General features: G+C 40.1%; 2 protein-coding genes across 2 annotated transcripts in view; one reads left to right on the plus strand and one right to left on the minus strand.

The window, feature by feature from the left end:
* The window catches only part of LOC128369061 (cystatin-B-like), a 302893-nt gene that overhangs the window by 12851 nt on the left and 263935 nt on the right, over positions 1–26107 (plus strand). The gene's annotated exons all lie outside the window — the stretch shown is intronic.
* LOC128369633 (zonadhesin) lies at positions 6453–21849 on the minus strand. The gene is made up of 27 exons (XM_053330710.1): positions 21640–21849; positions 21468–21520; positions 21261–21335; positions 19662–19882; positions 19473–19554; positions 18862–19259; positions 17716–18280; positions 17378–17574; positions 16900–17283; positions 16147–16433; positions 14897–15162; positions 14321–14413; positions 14033–14170; positions 13663–13925; positions 13461–13545; positions 13259–13327; positions 12916–13050; positions 12524–12780; positions 11556–11640; positions 10988–11465; positions 10096–10890; positions 9810–10000; positions 9313–9521; positions 9010–9166; positions 8577–8914; positions 7081–7210; positions 6453–6775 (listed from the first exon to the last, which is right to left on the minus strand). Exons 1-27 carry the CDS (start codon positions 21714–21716, stop codon positions 6633–6635), a joined length of 6171 nt encoding a protein of 2056 aa, XP_053186685.1. The 5' UTR covers positions 21717–21849; the 3' UTR covers positions 6453–6632.

Genomic DNA, 26107 nt, shown 5'->3' on the forward strand with positions numbered 1-26107 from the left:
GTACTGCTGCTTGTTGTACTGGGTGTTGTGGGTAATGAAGTTGTGCTAATATCCTTCAGTGTAGATGTACTGCTGCTTGTTGTACTGGGTGTTGTGGGTAATGAAGTTGTGCTAATATCCTTCAGTGTAGATGTACTGCTGCTTGTTGTACTGAGTGTTGCAGATGATGAAGTTGTGCTGATATCCTTCAGTGTAGATGTACTGTGGCTTGTTGTACTGGGTGTTGTGGGTGATGAAGTTGTGCTGATATCCTTCAGTGTAGATGTACTGCTGCTTGTTGTACTAGGTGTTGCGGTAGAAGAGACTACGGGTGGTGAAGTCATGCTGATATCCTTTAGTGTGGATGTACTGCTGCTTGTTGTACCGGGCGTTGCGGTAGAAGAGACTATGGGTGATGAAATTGTGCTGATATCCTTCAGTGTAGATGTACTGCTGCTTGTTGTACTGGGTGTTGCCGATGATGAAGTGGTGCTGATATCCATTAGTGTAGATGTACTGCCGCTTGTTGTACTGGGTGTTGCAGATGATGAAGTTGTGCTGATATCCTTTAGTGTAGATGTACTGCTGCTTGTTGTACTGGGTGTTGCGGTAGAAGAGACTACGGGTGGTGAAGTCATGCTGATATCCTTAAGTGTGGATGTACTGCTGCTTGTTGTACCGGGCGTTGCGGTAGAAGAGACTATGGGTGATGAAGTTGTGCTGATATCCATTAGTGTAGATGTACTGCTGCTTGTTGTACTGGGTGTTGCAGATGATGAAGTTGTGTTGATATCCATTAGTGTAGATGTACTGCGGCTTGTTGTACCGAGTGTTGTAATAGAAGAGACTACAGATGATGAAGTTGTGCCGATATCCTTTAGTGTAGATGTACTGCTGCTGATTGAACTGGGAGTTGCGGTAGAAGAGACTACGGGTGGTGAAGTCATGCTGATATCCTTTAGTGTAGATGTACTGCTGCTTGTTGTACTGGGCGTTGCGGTAGAAGAGACTATGGGTGATGAAATTGTGTTGATTTCCATTAGTGTAGATGTACTGTGGCTTGTTGTACTGGGTATTGTAATAGAAGAGACTATGGGTGATGAAGTTGTGCTGATATCCTTTAGTGTAGATGTACTGCTGCTTGTTGAACTGGGAGTTGCAGTCGAAGAGACTACAGGTGATGAAGTTGTGCTGATATCCTTCAGTGTGGATGTACTGCTGCTTGTTGTACTGGGTGTTGTAATAGAAGAGACTATGGGTGATGAAGTTGTGCTGATATCCTTTAGTGTAGATGTACTGCTGCTTGTTGTACTGGGAGTTGCAGTAGAAGAGACTACAGGTGATGCCGTTGTGGTGATATCCTTTAGTGTGGATGTACTGCTGCTTGTTGTATTGGGTGTTGTAATAGAAGAGACTATGGGTGATGAAGTTGTGCTGATATCCTTTAGTGTAGATGTACTGCTGCTTGTTGTACTGGGAATTGCGGTAGAAGAGACTATGGGTGATGAAGTTGTGCTGATATCCTTTAGTGTGGATGTACTGCTGCTTGTTGTACTAGGCGTTGCGGTAGAAGAGACTATGGGTGATGAAGTTGTGCTGATATCCTTTAGTGTGGATGTACTGCTGCTTGTTGTACTGGGTGTTGTGAGTGATGAAGATGTGCTGATATCCTTTAGTGTAGATGTACTTCGGCTTGTTGTACTGGGTGTTGTAATAGAAGAGACTACAGGAGATGAAGTTGTGCTGATATCCATTAGTGTAGATGTACTGCTGCTTGTTGATCTGGGTGTTGTGGGTGATGAAGTTGTGCTGATATCCTTTAGTGTAGATGTACTGCTGCTTGTTGTACTGAGTGTTGCATTTGCAGACACTGCAGATGAGGTATTACTAAAGGTAGATGATGTTGTACTGACATCTACAGGTGTAGATGCACTACTGCTTGTTATGCTGGTAGGTGTAGACACTGTTGTTGTACTCATATGTGCTTGGGTAGATGAAATATTGCTGTTTGTGTGACTGGTTGTTGTAGTAGTAGACCCAGTGGTCATTGGTATTGTGCTCACATTCATTTGTGAAGATGTAGTATTGCTGCTTGTTGTACTGGATTCTGTAGTTGAAGATACTATGGATAACAAAGTTGTGACAAAGTTGTCTGCCAGTGTATTGCTGGTTCTCCTTGGCAGAGTAGTGATGAGAGCTGTAGTAAAGAAGAAAGGTTTATACCATAAAATTTAAAGTACTTCTCAATATCATATCTTACACTGGCATACATTACATTGACACAGATGCATTACATTACTTACGTTGTGTGCAGGCTGACCTGTAGTCAGAACAGCAGTCATTCAGTGTGAGGCAGGCCTCGTCACAGTAACACCCCCTGTTACAGTTGGAGTTTTGACCAGCACAGCATAACACTGGTGGACCTGTACAGCCTGGAGTATACACGGAAAGCTGTAGTCGTTAAACTGAAAGATCAACATTGCATTAGTCTGTAACTGTTACTGCAGCATTATTACAAGGTTACTCTGGTGAAATTACTATAACAAATCTTGTGTTACAGAAGTTAGTGTAGATATTGTTGCAGCAGTGGTGAGATCGTTCTGTGAGATCATTTTGTTATGTAAGTGGAGTTTATTATTGTGGTGATGAGGCTGGAGTGAATATATTGCATGTGAGGGATTAGAGCAAGGTTTACACTGTAGAGCTGCCACTTTTTATTCGATATTCAAACATTTGTTCGAACATGACATGAAAAGATAGTATTTGAACTATAATGCAGTGCATTAGACTGTTTTTATTTTGTTGTTTGCCATCTCATCCATTAGTGGGTACCCTAAAAGTTTTGTAGGCTATATTATGCCCCCTCTTGACACATCTGTAAATTAAGCGAATTATATGTTTTGTTTTGAAAATGGAAGACACGTAGAGCTGATATTTATATCCCCAAGTTTTCCGAAAAGCAGTGTTTGGAAAATATTTCATTCATATTTATTGAAATGTGGTGATTATTATATCGAGCCCCAAAAATGTACGCTTGAGAGCAGGGGACTCTTAATAAAATAATACATTCATGTTTAGTAAGTAAAGGTAGTGATACTTTGAGCAGCGCTCTTGTTTTGTCCAGTGAAAACATGAAGCTTCATGTTACATTCAGACAAACATATGGCAGCTTAAATGAACGATGGTGGTGGTGTATCACAGACATTTAAATACATACAAATGAATTGTGTGGTATTTGTTCGAACTTGATTTTTGACAAAAGTGACATCCCTATGACACTGTATGGGGTAGTTTGGTGGACATTACCTGTTGGACGGGGAGGTGCTGGTTGAGCTACAACATTAAAAGAGAAAGAGACATGTGATATCATGTGAATTTAGGAAAAAGAGTACCGGTATTTAAGGTGAACCTGATTCTGAAAAATTTACTTGTCAATGATGTGGAACACATTTATTCAGTTCTTTCCTTTCTTTCTAGACATCTGTCATCAGACATCCAATGGTAAATCACTAATTAAGTCTAATTTCTTAATGTAGACGTAATGTCAAAAGAATCAATGTTATTCTGAATGCTTATTTCTGTGGGTCATTTCCCAACCAAGTTCAGAACAATTAGCAGTGATGATGGTGAATTATTTATGTTATTTTACTACATATGTTATTAAATACAAAAGTTAACAAGAGTAGAGAAAGAAATTAAGATAAATAAATTACATGTAGTATGTTAACACCAATGTAAATTGCACAAATCCTTCACCACACAAAAATAAGGTGAATAAATGAAATATAGTATGTACAACTTTTTCTTTTGTTTTGCATTTTATTTATTTTTTTATTTTTTGCATTTTCACATAACCCAATAACTTACATGTAGCTATAACAGTTCTGTATTAATTTTATAAATGTATTACTATTTATTTGGAAGCAGCAGTTTGTGTTGTGTGGCCTGGGATCATAATCATCACAGGTCAGTCTATCCCCCACCCCCCCTCCCCCCCTTGCTTTTCCTCTGAGAGTGAGACTCACACACAACCTGCTCACAGCCTCTGCAGTCGCAAATTGATCCCCCGCTCCCTCCCCTTTGCCTTTTCTTCTGACACACACAACCTGTATACATGACTCTCAGCAGCAAGTTGACGTGATAGTAGGGGCGCCTCATCGCCCACTGCACCATCTTGATGTGGAAATGAGCGGTATTAGTCTAGAAAACTGGTGATTTTTTTTTTCTTTTGAGGACGCACTTTTTTTTTTTTTTGAGTAGATTAAAGATAGAGAAGTAGATTGCGCCCTGGGCGGTTGCCCACATTGCCCATAGCAAAACCCGCCCCTGATTATATAAACAGTCTGTTTACCAACCACTTTCATTACTAATGAACAATAAAACCAATACAATAAAAAAAACAACAATAAACCAAGTTGTCATTTAACTAGAGGTAAAATCTTTAGTACCTGAGGACTATTACCCTGATCCAGTAGGGTTTTGTTATTCACAGACAGTATACTTGTGAAAGTTTGATTTTTAAAGTTATTTTTGCCATAATCCAATGAAGTCATGTTGTCATTTAATTTTAAGAAGTGTATCTTAGAATGGGAGATATTTGATCATCAGTTTGACTTTAACAAACTGGTCAACTAGTAATAAGAATAAAGCTTAATAGTTAAATAATTGCTCAATCTTCTTATCTATACATACTAAGATTTGTATCTTAAACTGCAATATTAGATAAAACCATTTTGTTTTGATATTATGAGATAATTATCTGAAAAAATGCAATTCTATTACTCAACTTCATAAGACTGTTCAATATTATATCTGTTAATGTTTCACTCACCATCAAATCGAGGCAGAAACACCAACAAGAGAACGAAGTGCAGCGTAAACCAACCCATAACTGTGTGGCTGCTGCGTGTAGCCAAATCTTATTTATACATGCAGATCAACATTGCAGACATTCAGGAACACACATATACACGCAGCACTGCACTCCTGACAATAATGATACTGTTGTCTGCCAGTAAAAAACAACTTTGTCATCTTCAGAGAATATCATGTTACAGAAGTTCCTTGAATATTTTTTCTTTTTGTAAAGATTTTATTAAGTTCCACAGTTAGATAATGGTTACACATTAAGTCTGTAGATATGTATGGAATGCTGTTGTCGCTACACCTGGTGCAGGAAAGACTAGACAAATGGCGACATCAAGTTAAGCAGTGCATATTTATTATAACAATGGAGATTTGACAGAAAAGTTACCAATGTACAAGACTGGCTGTCAGATACACAATATGACCAAAGGACAAGCTATATTTTAAGTGAATATTTATTGCACAGTAAATCCCTTTCTAACAATATCAGATGGTGATAAATAATCCCTTTGTTGTCATGCATGCCCATGCAGTTCTCATTATTTAAACATAAAGTATGTTTTATTACAATGAGGCTATTACTGTATAAGAAACAGATATGGGTAGATGTATGAACAACATATTTGAATAAATAGTATGCATAACAGTAGCAACAGTGAAGTTATATTGTCACCAATTACAACATTTTATGATGAAGATTTCAAAGAGATGAGTAACTTTTTAGACTAGCAAGTTTAAATCCAAATTTTTAACAAAACACCTTACTGTTCTTGCTTATTTTTGCTCGCCATTCTCAGTCAGGTCTTCTGATCTTTCTGTGGATGTTAAACTTGTGATAATGGCCTTGCAACGTGATTCCGATTTTAAGGACACATTTTATCAGTGACTCTTTCCAGGGTAACCCCAAACTGACAGGCCTGTCTGCAAAAAATTGTGTACACGTTTGGGAAGACTTATCTAATCTTCAGGGCATCTTAAGGCCTGCTCATCTATTTTGTGTATAGATGTTTTATTATAAAAAAGTCATAGTATATATTTTTTGTTACGTATTGTTTATAGGTTATTATGCAGTGGATTTTAATGGTCTGGCCCACGTGAGATCAAATATTGCTGTGTGTGGTCCTTGAACTAAAATGAGTTTGACATCCCTGATCTACACGATACATCGATATGATCAGCGAGCTAATAGCATTGATGCAAAATGAGAACATTGATCAGACATCGGTCATCATCTTTAAGACGCCCTTTTATTTTGAAATTCCCTTAGTCTCCACCCAGGCGTCCACCTCCATTTTGTTTGGCAGGCAGCCAGAAAAAAAGTTATATCTTTAGCAGCTTTTTTCCACAAAAACTAAACTGTGGTTTCGCATTTCAGCAGCTGGAGTAGAGACAAATCTGTCATCAAATGCTTCAGACAAGATAAAAACACATAGAAGGGCCTTAAATGTGCTAGTGCTCTTTTGGGCAAAGTGAGGCAGGTTGTCTAGTTATTTCCACTGCAGTTTTGAAAGAGAAGCAATCCTGGTTTAATGTGTGAGAAATAGTAACTTAATGTTTCTTTTATAGGATGTGGAAATTCTAAAGCTATATATCCAACTGTGGCTCCTTATAGTGAACAGGAGGTCTATTTTTATTAAAAAAGCATTCATTTTCAAATCAAATTCAAAATTTAAAGGTGTCAGATATTATTATTGTGGAGTTTTCTTGTAAACAAAGTTATGTCACTCCTTGTGGTCAAAATAATATTTTTTTCAGTGCCATGTCTCATCCTTTCATCAATCTGATGTTTACACTCTCCAGCTCTCTCCAAATTCTTGAACAGTCTTGGCCATGGTGCCGTCTGGCTTCATCCGATCATTCCTCCCTTTACCGTCAAAGTTCCCACACAGACCCCCCACCTTTCTTCTGTATAGGCGTGGTAAAATGATTTCTGCAGAAACAACATCAAAAGTACAGTACAATGTCATTTCAGTCACTGTTTTAACTCTCTCCCAGATAAAATGACTCATTAATTGAAATTTGAATGACAAAGTGTCGGTTACAGATTTGATATGAATCCCATGTGTTCTGGGACTCCTGACATGTATGAACTCTTTAAAATGTTGATATAATCATTTACAAACTAATGAAATGAAAATCCATTTTGATACATACATCTTTTTCTTATCTATATATAGTATTATTGTTAGTGGTGGTCTAAATGAATACAACTTAAATGAGGTGAAGATTAGTTACCTGCTCTACTGTTTCCATCAAACTCCACTGAGAGGCCAAAGTCGGTCTTCAGGTGGATGCGAGAGGAATGCTCTCGGATACTTAGACCGGCATTTGGTGAAACAGGAGTTTTAGTTCTCTTTCCATCCAGCTTAAAGGAGACAGAAGGGGGAGAAGCTAAAATTAATCATATTTAAGTTAATCGACTGCATTTATATAGCACCTTTCTAGTTTTATTGACTAATCAATGGGCTTTACAATACATGCCAACATTCACCCATTTAGACACACAGTCATACACTGATAACGGAGGCTGCCATGCAAGGTGCCCACCTGCTCATCTTGGGTGATACAGTGCTTCCTATCCAAAGCACCACACCATGTTTCTATGCTCAACCATTCACACACACACAGCCATTGGAGGGAATTTGAAGTTGCCACCAAAAAAAAAGGTCTCACACACTCTAATATTTTGTTGGACCACCTTTAGCTTTGATTTGATTATTCTGCAATGTCACAAGATTTATTTCTGTCCAGTGTTGCATTAATTTTTCACCAAGATCTTGTATTGATGATGGGAGAGTCAAACCACCGCGCAAAGCCTTCTCCAGCACATCCCAAAGATTCTCAAAGGGGTGAAGGTCTGGACTCTGTGGTAGACAAGCCATGTGTGAAAATGATGTCTCATGCTCCCTGAACCACTCTTTCACAATTTAAGCCTGATGAATCATGGCATCATCATCTTGGAATATGCCCGTATATTCAGGTAGTCAGCTGACCTCATTCTTTGGGCAAATAATGTTGCTGAACCAACTGCAGCAACCCCAGATCATAGCACTGCCCCCACAGGCTTGTACAGTAGGCACTAGGCATGATGGGTGCATCACTTCATCTGCCTCTCTTCTTACCCTGATGCACCTATCACTCTGGAAGGCTTTGAGTAGTGGTCCGACTCTCCCATCATCAATACAAAATCTTGGTGAAAAATTAATGCAACACTGGACGGAAATAACATTGTAGAAGCTTATTGAAACAATGCCACAGCAAATGTGTGCCGTAATCAAAGCTAAAGGCGGTCCAACAAAAAGTGTGTGACCTTTTTTTTTTTTGGTGGCCAGGCAGTGTATATATATATATATATATATATAAAAAAAATATATATATATATATTAATTACATAATAAAGTCTGATTCTTGGATAAATGTAAAATACATATAATTTTTTACAGTTTTTACATGCTCTTTCTCCATCTTTCTTTCTCTTTTTTTCACCTCTACACTAACACACAAATTGTTTAGTGCCAATAGGGAGGTAGCAAATTAAAGAGCATAATTCAACACATAGAACATGATGTGCCTAACTGTTGACACCTTATGGAATAACTTGAGGGAATGTTGCTCATAAGTGCAGTCATAAGTGACAAATTTTTGTGGGTGGGCGGAAATATGATCCCTCGCTGAAAACGTGCCACAGGAAATTTAGTTTTTTAGTTTTTTAAAATGCCTTTGGTACTCACGACCAGCTTCCGATTCCTCTTGAACTGCACAGTATGATTGTATACTCTGATCAAAAGCTCATGTAATCTGTGGTGGTCCTTGTCATCATCATCGTCATCATCATCGTCATCATCTCTGACACTGCGACTGTCTTCTTCACTGCTACTGTCATCATGATGACTATCATCCTCATCATCTTCAGTCTGTGTATTGATACCTTGAATGTAGACCTCAGGAAAATTATTTGGCAAGTTGTTGGTCTGGACCAGCACATATGAGTGCTCACCATCAAAGTCGTGCTTCATGTTATCAAAGGTTCTGTACTCAGGGTCTCCCTTGATAGTGCACTCTTCGAAGCCTGTAGAACAACAAAAGTGTAACAGTTCAGAAACTGGTGAATAAAATGTAATAGTTAAGACACATCATGTAGTTAAATGTAGTGATTTAATGCACCTGTCGACTGGCAGTCATAATGGCCTTCCTCATTTTGAAGGCAGACAGCATTTCCATCACACTCATCCTCGTCATCGCAATCAATCCTTCCCATGCCATTATGTCTCTCACATTCACATTTCTGACTGCAGTGATTGGTGTACCACTCTTCATTGAACTATAAAAAGAGAGAGAGGGTCATCATACTGCTTGGACCTCTATGTCCATGTATGCCACCTTTGTGCAATAATGCTTGAGCTTTCAGAAAGTGCTCCTAAGTATTTGGGAATCAAGACTCTATACTTGATGAAGAGTCATTCTTACACGATATTTGCGGCCATCACTGTCCACACATCCACACTGTTGGATAGGCACACAAACCCGCTGTTTCAGCACATAGCCATCATCACAAGTACATCCCGGCACACAAGCCTCATTGTCTGTGCAGTGTGGTGCACCATGCAAATGTGTACAGGTTGGACTGCAGGCATTGATACATGTGGTGTAATGACTGTTCTCTGGGCAAGAGGGCGCTGGGGAGACAGAATGATGTACATTTATTAGCCATTGTCCATACATTGTTCACTTTAGTATCACTGGTGTCTAAGAAGCATGTTAGATGTAGGTAGAGCTCGGGGATATAGGCCAAAAAAGTTGTTCACCCAGCCTCTTAGTTATTATTATATTCAACATTTATTGAGCATTTGTTACATTTCTATTGAGGAAAATTATATCACAATCATTACTGTTGTCATTTTATTGCTCAGCCCTAATTATGTGAAAATTCATCAATTTTGAAATTGGAAAAAATATAAACTTACTTGGTACAGGTGTAGATGGTGGCTGTGGTTTAGCTGTTGTTGTAGTTTGTGGTTTAGTTGTAGTTGTAGGGTGAGGTCTATTTGTCGGTGGATGTGGTTGAATAGTTGTTGTAAGTTGTGGTCTAGTTGTTGTTTGTGGCTGGGGCTGAGTTTCAGTTGGAGGTTGAGGTCTAGTTGTTGTAGAGTGAGGTCTATTTGTCGATAGATGTGGTTGAATAGTTGTTGTAGGTTGAGGTCTAGTTGTATGTGGCTGGGGCTGAGTTTCAGTTGGAGGTTGAGGTCCAGCTGTTGTTTGTGGCCTGGGCTGAGTTTCAGTTGGAGGTTGAGGTCCAGCTGTTGTTTGTGGCCTGGGCTGAGTTTCAGTTGGAGGATGTGGTCTAGTTGTTGGTTGTGGCCTGGGCTGAGTTTCAGTTGGAGGATGTGGTCTAGTTGTTGGTTGTGGCTGGGGCTGAGTTTCAGTCGGTGGTTGTGGTCTAGTTGTTGTTTGTGGCTGGGGCTCAGTTTCAGTTGGAGGATCTGGTCTAGTTGTTGTTTGTGGCCTGGGCTGAGTTTCAGTTGGAGGATGTGGTCTAGTTGTTGGTTGTGGCTGGGGCTGAGTTTCAGTCGGTGGTTGTGGTCTAGTAGTCGGTGGTTGTGGTATAGTTGTTGTTTGTGGCTGGGGCTCAGTTTCAGTTGGAGGATCTGGTCTAGTTGTTGTTTGTGGCCTGGGCTGAGTTTCAGTTGGAGGATGTGGTCTAGTTGTTGTTTGCGGCCTGGGCTGAGTTTCAGTTGGAGGATGTGGTCTAGTTGTTGGTTGTGGCTGGGGCTGAGTTTCAGTCGGTGGTTGTGGTCTAGTAGTCGGTGGTTGTGGTATAGTTGTTGTTTGTGGCTGGGGCTCAGTTTCAGTTGGAGGATCTGGTCTAGTTGTTGTTTGTGGCCTGGGCTGAGTTTCAGTTGGAGGATGTGGTCTAGTTGTTGTTTGTGGCTGGGGCTGAGTTTCAGTCGGTGGTTGTGGTCTAGTAGTCGGTGGTTGTGGTCTAGTTGTTGTTTGTGGCTGGGGCTCAGTTTCAGTTGGAGGATGTGGTCTAGTTGTTGTTTGTGGCTGGGGCTCAGTTACAGTAGGAGGATCTGGTCTAGTTGTTGTTTGTGGCTGGGGCTCAGTTACAATTGGAGGATCTGGTCTAGTTGTTGTTTGTGGCTTGGGCTGAGTTTCAGTCGGAGGTTGTGGTCTAGTAGTCGGTGGTTGTGGTCTAGTTGTTGTTTGTGGCACGGGCTCAGTTACAGTTGGAGGATCTGGTCTAGTTGTTGTTTGTGGCTGGGGCTCAGTTACAGTTGGAGGATCAGGTCTAGTTGTTGTTTGTGGCTGGGGCTGAGTTTCAGTTGGAGGATCTGGTCTAGTTGTTGTTTGTGGCTTGGGCAGAGTTTCAGTTGGAGGTTGTGGTCTAGTTGTTGTATGTGGCTGGGGCTGAGTTTCAGTTGGAGGTTGTGGTCTAGTTGTTGTATGTGGCTGGGGCTGAGTTTCAGTCGGAGGTTGTGGTCTAGCTGTTGTTTGTGGCTGTGGTTTTGGTGTTGTTGATGTTAATGGCTGTATTGCTGTTGAACTGTTGGCTGCAGGAGGATCAGGACTTTTAGTCGTAACTGGACTAGAGGCAGCAGGGGTTGTTCGCTGAACCAGGTCTGTAACACAGTCATGTCAGTCGCATTAGTAATCAGTTACACTGGGTATGGACCAATAGAATTAGAATATAAGCAGAAAGATGGGATTACCTTCACAGTGCCCGTGATGAAGTGATACATCGTCTATGGCCACATCAGACTGATCATTGGAACCTCTTCGCCCCTCAAAAATTATCTAAAATTAAATGCACAGGTTAACCATTATGCTATTATACCTGTTTTTTGCCAATATTCGATATGCCATTATTTTCAAACTTATTTTAGCTGATTGCAGATGCCAATATGTGCACATATTTTTTTCCACTTGGTTGTGGAGACTATTATGCATGCAATCATAGATTGTACTAAATATGACCAAGAAAGACAATATAGAAAGAAAGAACTTGGGAAGCCTGTAATTACGGAGCTCAGCTTTAAAACTTTAATAAACCTGCCAAGTGTGGGGAGCAGTAGAGTTTTTTGTTGGTTTATTACATAGACATGAAGTTAAAGAAGAAGAAAACATTTTTTCAAACAGAGTGATACATTCTGTTTGCTGACATGTTCACAGTTGCGACTCTGGAATGTTTTATCCTGACAGTCCCAGTGCTTCCTCCCCAGGCTCCACTCAGCTGCCTGACAGACCTGCTGCTTCCTCCGACTTTAACTTTTATAATAAAATGGGGTTCGGAGCATCAATCTCTGGTTTGTTATTCAGGTTAAAGTAGATGAAGCAGCAGCAGGTCTATTGTGCAGTTGAGTGAAGTGGAGCCTGTTGAGGAAGCACCAGGACAATCAGGGTGAAACCCTTAACCATGGAAAGCACAGCCAGGCATCGGCGGAGATGGCCATTTATTTGGGCTGATGCAGGTTTTAAATTTGAGGCCTTAATAGGCCAATGCCGTTGACATGCCACTATTATCATACATCCCTAATGGTTGTGGACTATGTCACAATATATTTTGTTTTTTGTCTCACCCATTTTGTGAGACCTGTAAAATAGATTTTTTCACGTTTGTCATGCAAGTTTCTTACATGAGACAGGGTTGGAGAACATGCATCTTTAATGGATATCTTACCTGAAATGATCCAGTTGTTGTCAGGTCCACCTGAGCCTGGTGCCACATATTTCCTTGATCATTCCTCTTCCACCAGACAGCTTCAGTCTTTCTGTCCTGGAGCAAATATACATGGAGGCCCATTGTATCAGCTGTGCCGTACATATGGTACCAGAACTGCAGACACTGAGGACCAGAGATCGAACACTCTGAGCTCAGTAGACGAGACGTGTCTCCATGTGTAACACTGCTGGCCTCAATGTAAAGATAATGACCATCTACACAAGTGGAATGAAAAGATCACATCTGTCAGATAGGGTTTCCAAAGTGAGAGAATATTCCTCAGATCAAAATACTGTATGGTGTATTATTTGTTACGATTAATAATACTACTTAGACAAAGACTGTATTACCGCCAGTATGGTCAGCAGAAGGCCCAGTCATAAGGGTGGGCGTAGAACCACTCTGCCATGTCCAGTCAAAAGCATCTGTGATCGTTTGATCCCAGCTGCAAAGGTTGCTGTCGAAGCTACAGTCGAGATTGCAGACTGGAAACATTGAAAAAATTAACATGAACCAAGTATTACTGCTCTAATGCAATTTCCTAAAAAGTTAGACAATCTGTAACTTCAATTACCTTCACCTTGCAGTCTCAGTATTTATTGGAGTAAACATAAATGTTAATTTGTAACCACACTTCAGCTTTTCTGATGCGGAAACAAATGACTCCTAAAATATAACTTCCTGTGCACTTACCTGTGAGTGAGGGGAGGACTGCAGTAGTTGGAGGCAATTTAGTTCCGCTGGCCACCCCAGGGAAGATACCTGAAGGAAGTGATTGATAACTTTGTTAACACTTTGAGTTATCTGGTGTGGTCATAAGTTGAGCACCATTAGATATATAACAAAAAGTTAGTGTTAAGTGTTTTTTGTCCTGTTTCTAAGAGGTCAGCATCACCTGAGCATGAGCCAGAGTTAATGGACATGTCATCTATGGCAACATCTGATAGAGCGTTGGAGCCTCGAATTCCCTCTACTATGATCTGGAAATTTCCATCATGAAAATATGCAGAATAAGACTGGAGGTCTTTGACAGTTTTCAGAATTTAACCAGCATCTCTTAGATCTGCGTGTTGTCTAATGTATTGTGTCAGACTTACTTGGAATGGACCAGCACCAGTGTCTGTGATGTCTATTTTGCCTTGATACCATTCCGGTCCTTGGTCATTCATCATGGACCAAAGCTTGGTAGCTTTATTGTTTTTGAGCAGGTAGATATTGAGTGCCATGGATTTGGCCGAACCATACATATGGTACCAGAAGTTCAGGCAGAGCGGGCCATCATAATAGCACTGTGGGCTCAGCAGACGGGCTGAGTCTCCATGGGTTATACGGTTTCCCTCAATGTACAAGTAGAAGCCCACTAGAGGAACAGTCGTACAGAATTGAAGAACAAGCATGAATCATGAAAAATTGATGAAACCACTGCAGCAATACAACACGTGATAGTGTGGCATGTTAGGTTTTTACCACCAGTGGTGTGGTCTTGGTTCGGCCCACTTAGGTCTGACGAAGTGGGGCCAGAATGTCTTGTCCAATCAAAACTGTCCTGTACAAGTTGTTCCCACCCACACAGATTTTTTTCAAAGTTGCAGTTCAAGGGACAGACTATAGAAAAGCATATAAAGACAATAGAAATTATAAGTATTGTGGACTGTGTGTGTGTGTGTGTGTTTGTGTGTGTTATGTATGTTTTTTAAATTATTAATTGCATCTTGCATCCAAACCAGATAAAAATAATTTTGTTTGGAGAAAAACCTTCGCAACCCTGAATGCTCTTACAAGTCTGATCTGATGTGGGAGAGGTAGGAGTTGGAGTTGTTGGGAGAGTTGCAGTGGTTGGGGGTTCAGCTGCAATGGGGACAAAAACATAACAAAACGCCAAACAAACAAACAAAGAAACAAAAAAAGGGAATGAGTTTTATGTTGGGCTATACCACTCCACATCTTAACCACTTGATAATTTCACTTTTCTTATTTTTCTTATCTTTCCTTATTTATTATTCATTATTTTAACTTCTTTTTATATCACTGACAAAACATAACCCAAAAACAAAAAACAAATAAACAAAACAAAACAAAGATCCACTCACAGTGCCCTATGCAGTGCCATAGTTTGGTAATGCTATGGGCAAGTCCTACAACTTATAACAATGTAAAGCAGGAGCAGGCCGTTTGAAGATATATTTTTTGGAAAAAGAATCAAAATATAAGAATGCAGATGAAACAGAATAACTAATATTTAGTGCTAATAAAGCCACTTTACAATTCTATCAATTAGTTGATCACCACCAATACCATTACACCGTCATCATGTCCGACTGAAGTACTCACCACAAACTGTGTTATTCCGCCAGTTGGGCAGCTCAACTCCTGCAACATTACATGCTGCTGCATAGGACTCCAGAGATTCACATAAGGTGTGTTGGTCACCACTTGTTGCACAGTAGTCATACACACAACTATTTATGTAGGTGGTAGGGTGAATTGGTTCATTGCAAGGCGTGAAAGCTTCCCCCAGGAGAGCATTACATGCAATGTAGGCCTCGTTCTCTTCCTCATAATCACAGACTCTGGGATCATTTGGATAGACAATACACCTAGAGAAGAAGGATTTGAGTTAGTTATTGAGTATTTAACTGGTAATCAGGAAGTAATCAATCGGATAATTGTGTGTTTATCTTGTTATTAATGAACTAACCAGGCAAGAAAGTTTGTGAGCATGATAATTGATTACATGGGGTTATTATACATTTGTAAAGCACAAACAACTACACATAAAAAACCCAATCACAAGGCTTGGAGTATACAGCCATAATCCTCGGACCTGTAAAGCTATACTTAGGCACCAACTTTGAAGTGCTTTGAGCTAAATACTAATGTAAGATGCTAACGTGCCTACAATCCATCCATCCATTTTCCAAGCCGCTTATCCTCATGCTATGACTGACAGCTCATAGTATCGGCTTATAGCATACTAGCCTACCAAAATGTGCTAATAAGTACGAAACACAAAGTACAGCTTATGGAATCATCATTAGCTTAAGTATTGGACAGATAAAATATATACATATACAGTATATATATATGTATATATATATATATATATATATACTGTATATGTATGTGTGTGTATATGTATGTATATAAACAAGCAAAGAATTTTGAAAATGATAGCCTAGCTACGGATAATGAGTCACAATGGCTGGAGAAATGTGGAGATATGGCACTATAATACACTTAACTAAATAGCAGAGACTGTTGAGTGTTCTTCAGATACTAGATGTAAGTGTTTGTTATCATTTTCTCTAATGGTCTTTGAGAATCTTTCTTTCCTGATCAGTTGTTTTTAAAATCTCTCCCTCACTTGACTCTTGTGGAAGCAGCCTGATTGGATGCAAAACATCCAATCAGAATTGTTTCCTCTCAGTCTGTGATAGGCTGGTTTTGTGCTAGCGAGAATTCCACTGCATGCTCACTAATGTGTCGCAAAAATAATGCCATAAAACAGCATACCTTGGAATGCAATACATAAAATTTCTACTCAAAATTGTGCAGATACCCTATGTAGTAAAGCAACTCACTCATTATTAGCTGGCACCCTAAAGCTGTCACCAAACTCAAAGGGGTCAGTATAATTTTGGCCTTGTAGGAAGTCATCGTCCTGCTTTTTAGAGTAGGTACCGCAGAGTCCACACAGTTCATACATGTAGCTCTCATCCACCTGTAGGAACAGTCTGTTCTTCCCATCTATCATTATTCTGAGGCCAAAGGTTGTGTCCAAGATAATGTAGCTGTTCCTCATGTAAACCCATATTGAGCCATAAGTACCATTGGTGGAATAGGGGAGTTGAACACGGCCATGATTCACCTAATGAGAGAACAATTGGTTATTGGGTCAATCTAATGAAAAGTTTATTTTGAAAATCTTACATAGAACACAGCAATTTTCCTGATGTGTTCACTACTAGGACAGCTGTTGCAATCAATTAGTTACCAACCAGCCGTTAAGGGCAAAGTCAAGAGGGTCAGCTATTAGTTTGTGTATTCTTGTAATGACAAACAACTGACTTCCTCCATTGACCAAGCACAAAGTAATGATTGACCCCTATAAACATTGGTGTGCTGTTAAAAGTTGTTAATCAATGCCATTAATGAATTGCAGTAGATAATAATAAATGGAGCTTTTGCGTTAAGTGGAAGTTGTCCAGTGCTATATACATTTTTACTACAGCCTAAATAGTTACATTCATATATTATAAGAAAGTATTGAGAAAGTATTGCATTTGCAATTGTTTGAGAATTACATGAATAACAAGGATTTTACTTACATTGACCCTTCCACTCTGATTCAGAGTGAGGTGCAAATCCTCAACTTCAAGAGTCACAGCTTCCAGCTTGGACCGGGTGAAGTTCTGAAGAAGAGGGTGCATGTTGTGTCCAGTCACAGAGAACTGGACTGAGCTTTCACCTCCACATGTGGTAGTCAGTGTGTAACTGCATCCGCCTTGAAAGTCATAAGCCAACCCGTCAAAGGTGATGTAGTGTGGATCACCATATACGCTGCAAGTGGCAGGCATGAAAGGAAAGCAGCCTTTGACGCTATCTTTGACCTTACAGACCTCATTGACTGCGCATTGCATTGTAGTGCACTGCACATTATTACTGCCCATGCACTGGCACTGCTGCATACACTCTCCTTCCACCAATGTTTCTCCTTTCTGCAGGTGAAAGGTAGTCATGTTAATAAATTACAGCAGTGTGGAAGTGAGTAGGTGAATATGAAATTGTTCCCTGTTCATCCACCTCCTTTACCTCGTAGTGTTTTCCATTAGACCAGCACCCACAGTCCTCTGCTGGGACACACTTCCCCCCACTGAGTTTAAAGCCAGAGTCACACTCGCATCTTTCCACACAGCTTCCGCAGGGCCCAGCTAAGTCCTGACTGGAGCATACATCTGGGCAACCCTCTGCACATGAGCTAAAGTGGCTGTTCTCACCACACTGAACAGCTGAGGAGGGAACAAGAGAGGAGATTAAAGAGAGACCATGACCTCAATTGTCATTGTATTATTAAAATCATTGTTTGCCTAATTTCCCCTATTTTTACAAGAGGCAGATAAGTGAAATCAGGAAGCAATAAAGCAACGTACGGCAGAATGTGGAGTTCCTCCAAATGGGTACAGTAACTCCAGCCTCCTGGCAGATATCAGCATAGACCTGTAGTGTCTCACAAAGCACCCCTGGGTCACCATGAGTAGAGCACATGCCTGCCACACAGCTCCTGAAGTAGCTTTCTGCTCCCAGAACTGCTAGGCAGGCAGCAAAGGGTCCAGCACTAGAGAGGAGGCCTCCACAATGCAACTCACCGGCATACTTAGCCTCTTCCAGTGGGTCACACTGGTGAGGTACCAGAATGGTTTCGCATGAAGATGTGGTCCCTTCGGCTTGCCAGCTCTCAGCCAAATCTGTTCTGTCACTGGAATCTGTACTATTGGGCTTTCTGAAGTCATCTCTTCCTATGTTGTTAAAATTGCCACATAAGCCACACATTTTATCAGAGTAAGTGGGAGGCAGTGTGATATGTACAGCACCAGCATTATCATATGAGACAAAAAGCCCAAAACTGGTTCCCAGTACAACAGAAGCCGGATTGCTCTTGATGGTGACTGTGCCACTGCTGAGGTTCAGTGGAAGCTTCCTCCATATCCCATTGACCTAAAGAAAAATAATAGTTTTACACTTCCTTTCCAGCTATCATCAGCATTATTGGCTGTATAAAAAGCAGCATTCTGAAGGCAGATATATCTTTGAGAACTGATAAGACCAATAGCACCTTTAGGAATTACAGGACATTATGCCAGTAAACTCTGCACTTTACAATAACTGAAGTTTATCAGTAGAATGGGGCTGCAGATATGGGTCCTGCTCAGTCTAGTACATTAAGTAGCTTAACACTCATTCCAGCATACAAATCTCTGCTGAGAACAGTGCGGTCTGCAAATGCTTGGTCTCCTTTAGATATGAGAAAATGAAAAATACTCAAATTGTTCTAAAATGTGTGATTGGATGTCACACTGCTAAATAGCTCAGTTGGATAAACTGAAAATGAACTGATGAACTGCCAAAATAAGGGTATAGCTGCATTGTTGGAGTTTCTAATCATGAATAAATAAATACACAAATACACAAAATTAAATTAACCCTTTCAAAAGTAAAGCCAACACTGTAAATGGAAAGGGCTAATGTCACAGCACATGTGCTTTCCTAAATGTCGATCTCACTATATAATAACTCACCACAACCCGGTGTGTCTGCCTTTTCAGCAGGTGCACACTGAATTCGGCCATTTTCACAATGACCTGCTGAACAGTTGGCAAAGATGAGTTCCCACTATGCTCATTGACCACTTCCACACTGAAAATGGGCAGAGTTTCAGTGGGTGAGCAGGTCTTAGCCAGCATGTAGGTGCAGGGGGCCATGAAGCGGAACAGCACTCCATCAAAAGTGCTGCAGTCTGTGTCACTGTGTATAGTGCACGTCCCTGCAGTGAAAGTCCCCCTGGAGCTTTCTCTTTGAGGACCACAGATTTGGCCCTTAGGGCACTGAGAGGGGGAGCAGTAGAGCTGGCCAGCAGAGCAGAGACAGCGGGTGGACTCATCTGTCCATAACTCTGTGTTGGAATCACACTGATACCCTGTAAGACATGTGATTGAATAAAATAATCACACTTTATAACTGATAACCTTTGAGCTTTGGAATGGTTTTGTAGACTGTAGAGTTTTACTGACAGTTATGGTTGTATTATATAATGTTAAACATTAAACACTGAATACAGATTATATGATTTCATTGATTGGTGGGACCAAAAACTAGTCCGTTGTTAAAAGTAAAAAAGAGAAAAACATACCACATGAGCCTCTTCTTATACCTATCCGGTTAAATGTGACCTGTCCTTCCTTTGACTCTGCTTCGACTACTTCAAGTACAACCTGTTATAAAAGCAGTTTACTTATTTAAAAATGCACAATAGTATATTTTAATTCTCCAAAAAGTTCAATTACAGATTAATAGGTACATACACACTGTGCTGTTTTACCTGAGTTCCTGATACGATGATATTTAGAGGCACAAAGACTTGTCTCCAAGAAGATCTGGGCAGGGCAGGTGAGGTCCAGATTTCTTGCAAACCAGCACTACTTTTGAGCAGAGCTCGGAGTTCAGACCCATTGGCTGCAACCGGGGCCAAGTACCAGAACTCTAGACAGGCCTCGCCTTGGTCCAATGCACCACTCTCTAAAATATTCGGCAGACTATCCTCTGGAGGTGAAAATGATAATTAAAATTAATATAATGAATACACTATAAGCTTTCATCCTCGTCATTGAAAGTGAGTCAATCACTCAATTTTTTTATAATTCTAGGGTGGCAGTTTGTTTCTTAAGTACATATTCACTGACCCCAATGCTTTTTAAACGCACAATATAAATTGCAAAATTATTTTAACTATGCTGGTTAGGAATGAACATTTATATTACACCATAATTTTGATTATAGCAGAAATGGCAAACCATGTTTGTTATATTAAGAAGTACATCTATTGTGGTGCAATTATTTTCTCTATGTGCATGTTGCTGCTGTATTTATACCTTTAGATTATGTTATTTTGAGTGTCGATAAAAGTTTATTTTGGGTTCATACTACTTTCAGGTCTCTAGCTGTTGTCTAGAAGTACAGTACATCAACAGATATTTGAGGGGAGTTGGTTGATGCCTTTTATCACAGCAAAACTAATAGAGATGAGTTGATAATGTATCTCTGTGTTTATAGATGAGAAGTGTCAATATGATTGTTGTTAGCGAGAGGATGAGCTGTTATTATGGCAGGCAGCTTCAGTAACATAACCGTGCTGGCACACATTGTGACTACTGTGTGGGGCTAATAAATGCAAATGACTGCAGTCAAATGACGTTTGCCAACAAAAACAAACATCCGCAGGGTTTAAAGTTCTTCCATGCTATAATAGATTCTCGCCATTTGGGTTGAGAGTGAGCAACTTCCCTTTTATTCTCTATCTTGCTTGTGGACTTCGATGGTGTTTTACAGCATGTGTACATGTCACATAGCACGGAATGTCTGAACACAGAGCATTGCTTAACTTTAGCGACAGATCAAACATCAATGAGATTCGTATTATTGTTGAATGTTCAGTCATTGAAAACAAGTTAGATGTCTGGAAAAAAAACACATATGGTGCGCATGTCTACATTGTATAGGGAAAAATAAATACCTCTGAATCATCATATCAGGTATTCTATTACAAGACTATTTTGGTACAAACATTTACCTACAAATGTAGATGATTGCTCTCTGAGACATACTATATAAATTTTACCAACATAATTTTGCACCCTGAACTCAAGTGTCGGTCGTCTACTTTAATTGCTCAAGGGAGAACACACAGGCTATAAAAGATTACAACTTGCTTCAGATCAGTGATATGCAGCTAGACACTGACCCAGTCACAGCCTCCCTGTAGATTAAAATAGAACTGTGGACTAACATTTACTTGAAGGTTACTTCAGTTCAGTCATTTCTTAATGTTAAAGTGAGCTCATAACAGAACTGAACTGTAACTCTGCTTTATTTTAATCTACAACCATCACAGTACTATTGTGTAGTAAATTATATTTTGTACCTGTTGTTCGAAGGATGCTTGTCCAGTCACAAATCAGGTTATTGTGTTTGTCATAGAAACACTGTTTGACATATTCTATGAAAGAAAGGAAAAAAGATAATGTTTGTTTATTGAAGTTCTTGCTTTGACAAAATAGTATTCAAGTGATAATGATTAAGGATAAAAAGGACCTGACTAATAGATCTAAGTAATGGTTATATTTCATACCTGAGTTTTTTCTCCAGTCTGGTAAAGTAACTAATGACATGTCATTTTCAGCCCTTAAATAGAGAAAACACAAATAGCATACATATTTTTTTCAAACATTAATCAAATATCAGAATGGCTTAAAACAGATTTTTTAGCTTAAATGTGACAGTTAATTTATCTTCAGACTCACCTGCATTGAATCCCTGTCTGAGTTAAAAAGAGTAAAGTCACTGTGACCAACAAATATGAGTGGATGCCTCCAAGCATGGCTGATCCTTTAACAGCTGCCTCTCAGCTGCTCTCCCGTTCCTAATACTGTCTCTTTGATGAGATAAAGAATGAATGATGAGCAGTAACTATTGTGGAGCCTCTCTGTGGAAACACAGCTTACAGTTTGTGGCCTTTCAACTGCTAGCACAGGCCCTCTTGTGTCACTCTGAGAACAGAGCGTGGAGGGTGTTAGGCATTTATAGTCCTCCACCTAACCAGGTAACCATAGCAGTGGGTGGACTGGGAAAAGGGGTTGGACTGGGCCGATGGCATAGCAATATTCAAAAACAGCACAGCAGCAAACACGATTACCGTAACTAGTGATAGGCAAGGTCAGGGTGTAGTGTTGCTTGGTCATAAAATGCACTTAGGGTGAGGTAAATTATCATGTTACTCATCTTTTACTCATAAAGATGAGTAAAAGTATAAAAAAATACAACAAACAAGAGACAATTAGCATGTTTGATGAGATCAGTGATAAAGCAACACAAGGTTAAATTTAATATCTGTTTACCTTGTCAAAAGTCTATTTGTGAATACAAATAATTTCAGTGAAGATGATTTGAGAGGCGTTGTCAAGTTGTTTTTGTTGTTTTTTTGCCCAAACACATGACTTGATGTTTGAGATTTGAGCTGTCCACTTGAATGGTGAATGTAAAGTCTGCAGCTAGGGGTAGAGCGTATAGATGTGATCCACACAACAGGGCTATAATTGTATTTTGGCAATTTATATAGTAATATACAATTTTTGTCTCCAAAACTTAACTTGTTAACACTTGTAATGACTAAAAAAGCAGAACAATTCTTGTAATCAAAGAGTCAAAAGCACTCTTGCATTACAAGAAGATTATTAGATTATGGAAACAGAAATAATATTTAAGGCACCCTGGAGGATATGTTAATAGTATATCCTTGCAGAAACCAAAAATACTGTTTATTATTATAGATTTAGTGATTATTATATGTCTGTTCAGACATCTGATGATGCTCATGAGTTTTACATGAAGTAAATATCTAAAATAAAGTAAATATCTTTCCATTTCATATCTTAACTATGCTTCCAACTCAATCACACTTAGCAAAAATAAGCTAAAAAGATGGGCCATTAAGCTTTTTAACATATGCAATCCATATTATTGAAAAAGTACAAGAAACAATGAACAATGCATGTGTACATTTTGACCTGATAACATCGTTGTAAAAACGGGCTACAACTAGTGTCTGCTGAAGAAAATTGTCAGGTAGATAGAGCATACTGTATGAACAGGTGGAAAAAGAGTGATAAGAAGGATAGTGTGTGGGAGGTGCTGTCTGATTCACCTGTTGTAGCATTCCTGAAGCCTTATTGGTATGTTAATAGTAAGGGTGCTCCAAAACAAATATTACAGCTTTGTAAAACTGTCCAACCTAAAAGAAGATCTTTGTTAAGGATCTGTAAAGTACCAAATAATACCACAAGTATTCATTGTCTACAGTGCTCAGACAAGATGTTTATCTTTGGCGCTTGCTGGAAAAGAGAAGGCGACAAAGGAACTATCTTAACTACAGAGATAATCTAGAGTTATCTAATAAGACACACACCTGAATTCTTAACAGATGAACTTTTTATCTCTGTGTTTTATCTCTAAGGTGTGTGATAAAGTGTGGTCAAGACACTTTATCAATGTGTATACCACCCTATCATGAATGTTGACCAAGACAGTCACCAATGATGTAACCAGTCTGTCCTACCTAGAAGGGCAAAATCCAGTTATTAAACACAGTGCAATCAGTATACCCTCAATAATTATGTTAAAATGAAATTATGACATTGTCAATCTGAAAATGCTGCACCTACATACCTATAAATCCATAAACCTGTAGTTGCCCTCATACCTCCTGTCTTCAGCAAACAAATAAAAGGGCAATTAATAATCAACCTCACCACAGGAAGCAGGAGACAGAGCTACAAGGGGGCCTCAACTAAGCACAAAACAATGTACTGTAGGCTTGTCTGAGAATCATTGTGGACTGCAGATGCCCTGATCCATGACTAACAGTTAATAAGCTCATGTTTGCTATTTGTGTCGTCTCTTTGTAAGCGTCACTTTGTCACAAGTAAAAATAGAACACCTGAGTAAGGAATACTATTTTGGACAAACAGGGCAAATGGCATGTGTAATTTTTTTCACATTCCAAGGAGATCATGTTACCTGTTCCTGTACTGAGTGTTCAGTTTAGGAAAGCGAGTGTTCCATTAACTATTGCCTAATGCAAAAATTCTCAAGTTATAGATTTTGGTGAGCATGAACAAACTAATACCTCGTGTGATTTTCCATTTGCATGTCTTTGAGATTCTCAACACTATAGTGACGGTGTAAGTGGGTGGGAGTTGCATGTGACACAGTTCATGAACTGGACCCATAGCCCTACGAGAAAAACAATAACCGTTTCCAAGTCTATTTTTCCCTTGGAAAATGTTCTTTGACCGTTTTGTCAGGGTTCAGTTAATACCAAGCTTGCACTTAAGGGTCACCTCTTCTTAAGAAATGAAAATAAAAATAAAATCAATCCTCTCATCTATGAATAGGTTAATCAATGGCATATAAAAATCCACGCCACCTTCCTTAAAGTTTGCCACTGTCTACGCAGTCTGCTGTCCTTTGAGGTTTCCTCAGCTCTGGCAGCAGGTCAAGGTCATGGTTGATAGATGACACTGTGCAGGACAGAGCGGACACTGAGCTCTCCCTCATCTCATCTCTGCTTTTACTTTTATTGAACTCTCATTCATATACTCGCTCCATTCCCTTAGGTCAGGGAATTAAATGAGAACAAATGGGAGCACACTGCTTCTGTCCAATGATTCAGTGTAGGGTCATGGTCATCATACATGAAAACCAGTACAGGCCAGATAACAGGCTCACATTCATGTTTCAGGGTTTAACAGAAATCTTTTCTGTTGATGTCCTGTTTATACAGTAATATATATATATATATATATATATATATATATATATATAAATAAATAGCATATATATATATAAATATATATATATATCTATATATATATAGATATATATATATAAATAGCACTTATTGCAGCTTTGAAGTGTGTGTGGAAATTTTGGCATTTCTAAATTCTGCACATGATTTCTACTCCTTGAAAATGTATAGAACATAATGTCCATCCATCCATCCATCTTCTGCCACTTATCCAGGGTCGGGTCACCGGGGCAGCAGCCTAAGCAGGGAAGCCCAGACTTCCCTCGTGGGGATCCCAAGGCATTCCCAGGCCAGCCAAGAGACATAGTCTCTCCAGCGTGTCCTGGGTCTCCCCCGGGGTCTCTTACCAGTGGAACATGCCCTGAACACCTCACCAGGGAGGTGTCTGGGAGGCATCCTGACTAGATGCCCGAGCCACCTCATCTGGCTCCTCTCAATGTGGAGGAGCAGCGGGTCTACTCCGAGCTCCTCCTATCCCGGATGACCGAGCTTCTCACCCTATCTCTAAGGGAGAGCCCAGCCACCCTACGGAGGAAACTCATTTCGGCCGTGATCTTGTTCTGTCGGTCACTACCCAAAGCTCATGACCATAGGTGAGGGTAGGAATGAAGATCGACTGGTAAATCCTCTTCACCACGATGGATCTGCGCAGAGTCCGCATTACTGCAGACGCCGCACTGATCCGCCTGTCGATCTCCTGCTCCATCCTTCCCTCACTCGTGAACAAGACCCCAACATACTTGAACTCCTCCACTTGGGGCAGGATCTCATCCCCAACCCAGAGAGTGCACTCCACCCTTTTCTGGCTGAGGACCATGGACTTGGATTTGTAGGTGCTGATTCTCATCCCGGCCACTTCACACTCAGCGGCAAACCGATCCAGTGAGAGTTGGAGGCCTGGCTCCAGCGGGAGGCCCCGGTGACCCGTGTCCGGGCAGGGGAAACGAAGGACCATATTTTATATTTTTCATCATAAGGGGGCTTGTGAGCTACGCTTTGTCTGGTCCCTCCCCTAAGACCCGTTTGCCATGGGTGAACCTAACAGGGACATAAAGCCCCCAACAACTGAGCTCCTAGGGTCATTGGAACACGCAAACCCCTCCCCTACGATAAGGTAGTAGCTCAAGGAGGGAAAAACATAATGTATGGCCTTCAAAACACTGCAGAGTGCTTGTGAACCTCGTCGATAATTATAGCAGTAAATTACATTGGTACATGAATGTTGAGGACATAGGTAACTGCTTAAGTGGGTCTATAACATTGCATTTTAAATCCCCTGACTATTTATGGGCAGATTTTTACAGGAACTGCCATTTATAATCTATCTGCTGGAAAATGACCTATTTTCAGTGAGGTTTTCAGAATGAAGAGTTGCCACTGAAGGGTGAAAGAAAGTGGCAAGGGGC

The sequence above is a fragment of the Scomber japonicus genome, chromosome 12, assembly GCF_027409825.1.
Source record: "Scomber japonicus isolate fScoJap1 chromosome 12, fScoJap1.pri, whole genome shotgun sequence".
NCBI lineage: Eukaryota > Metazoa > Chordata > Actinopteri > Scombriformes > Scombridae > Scomber > Scomber japonicus.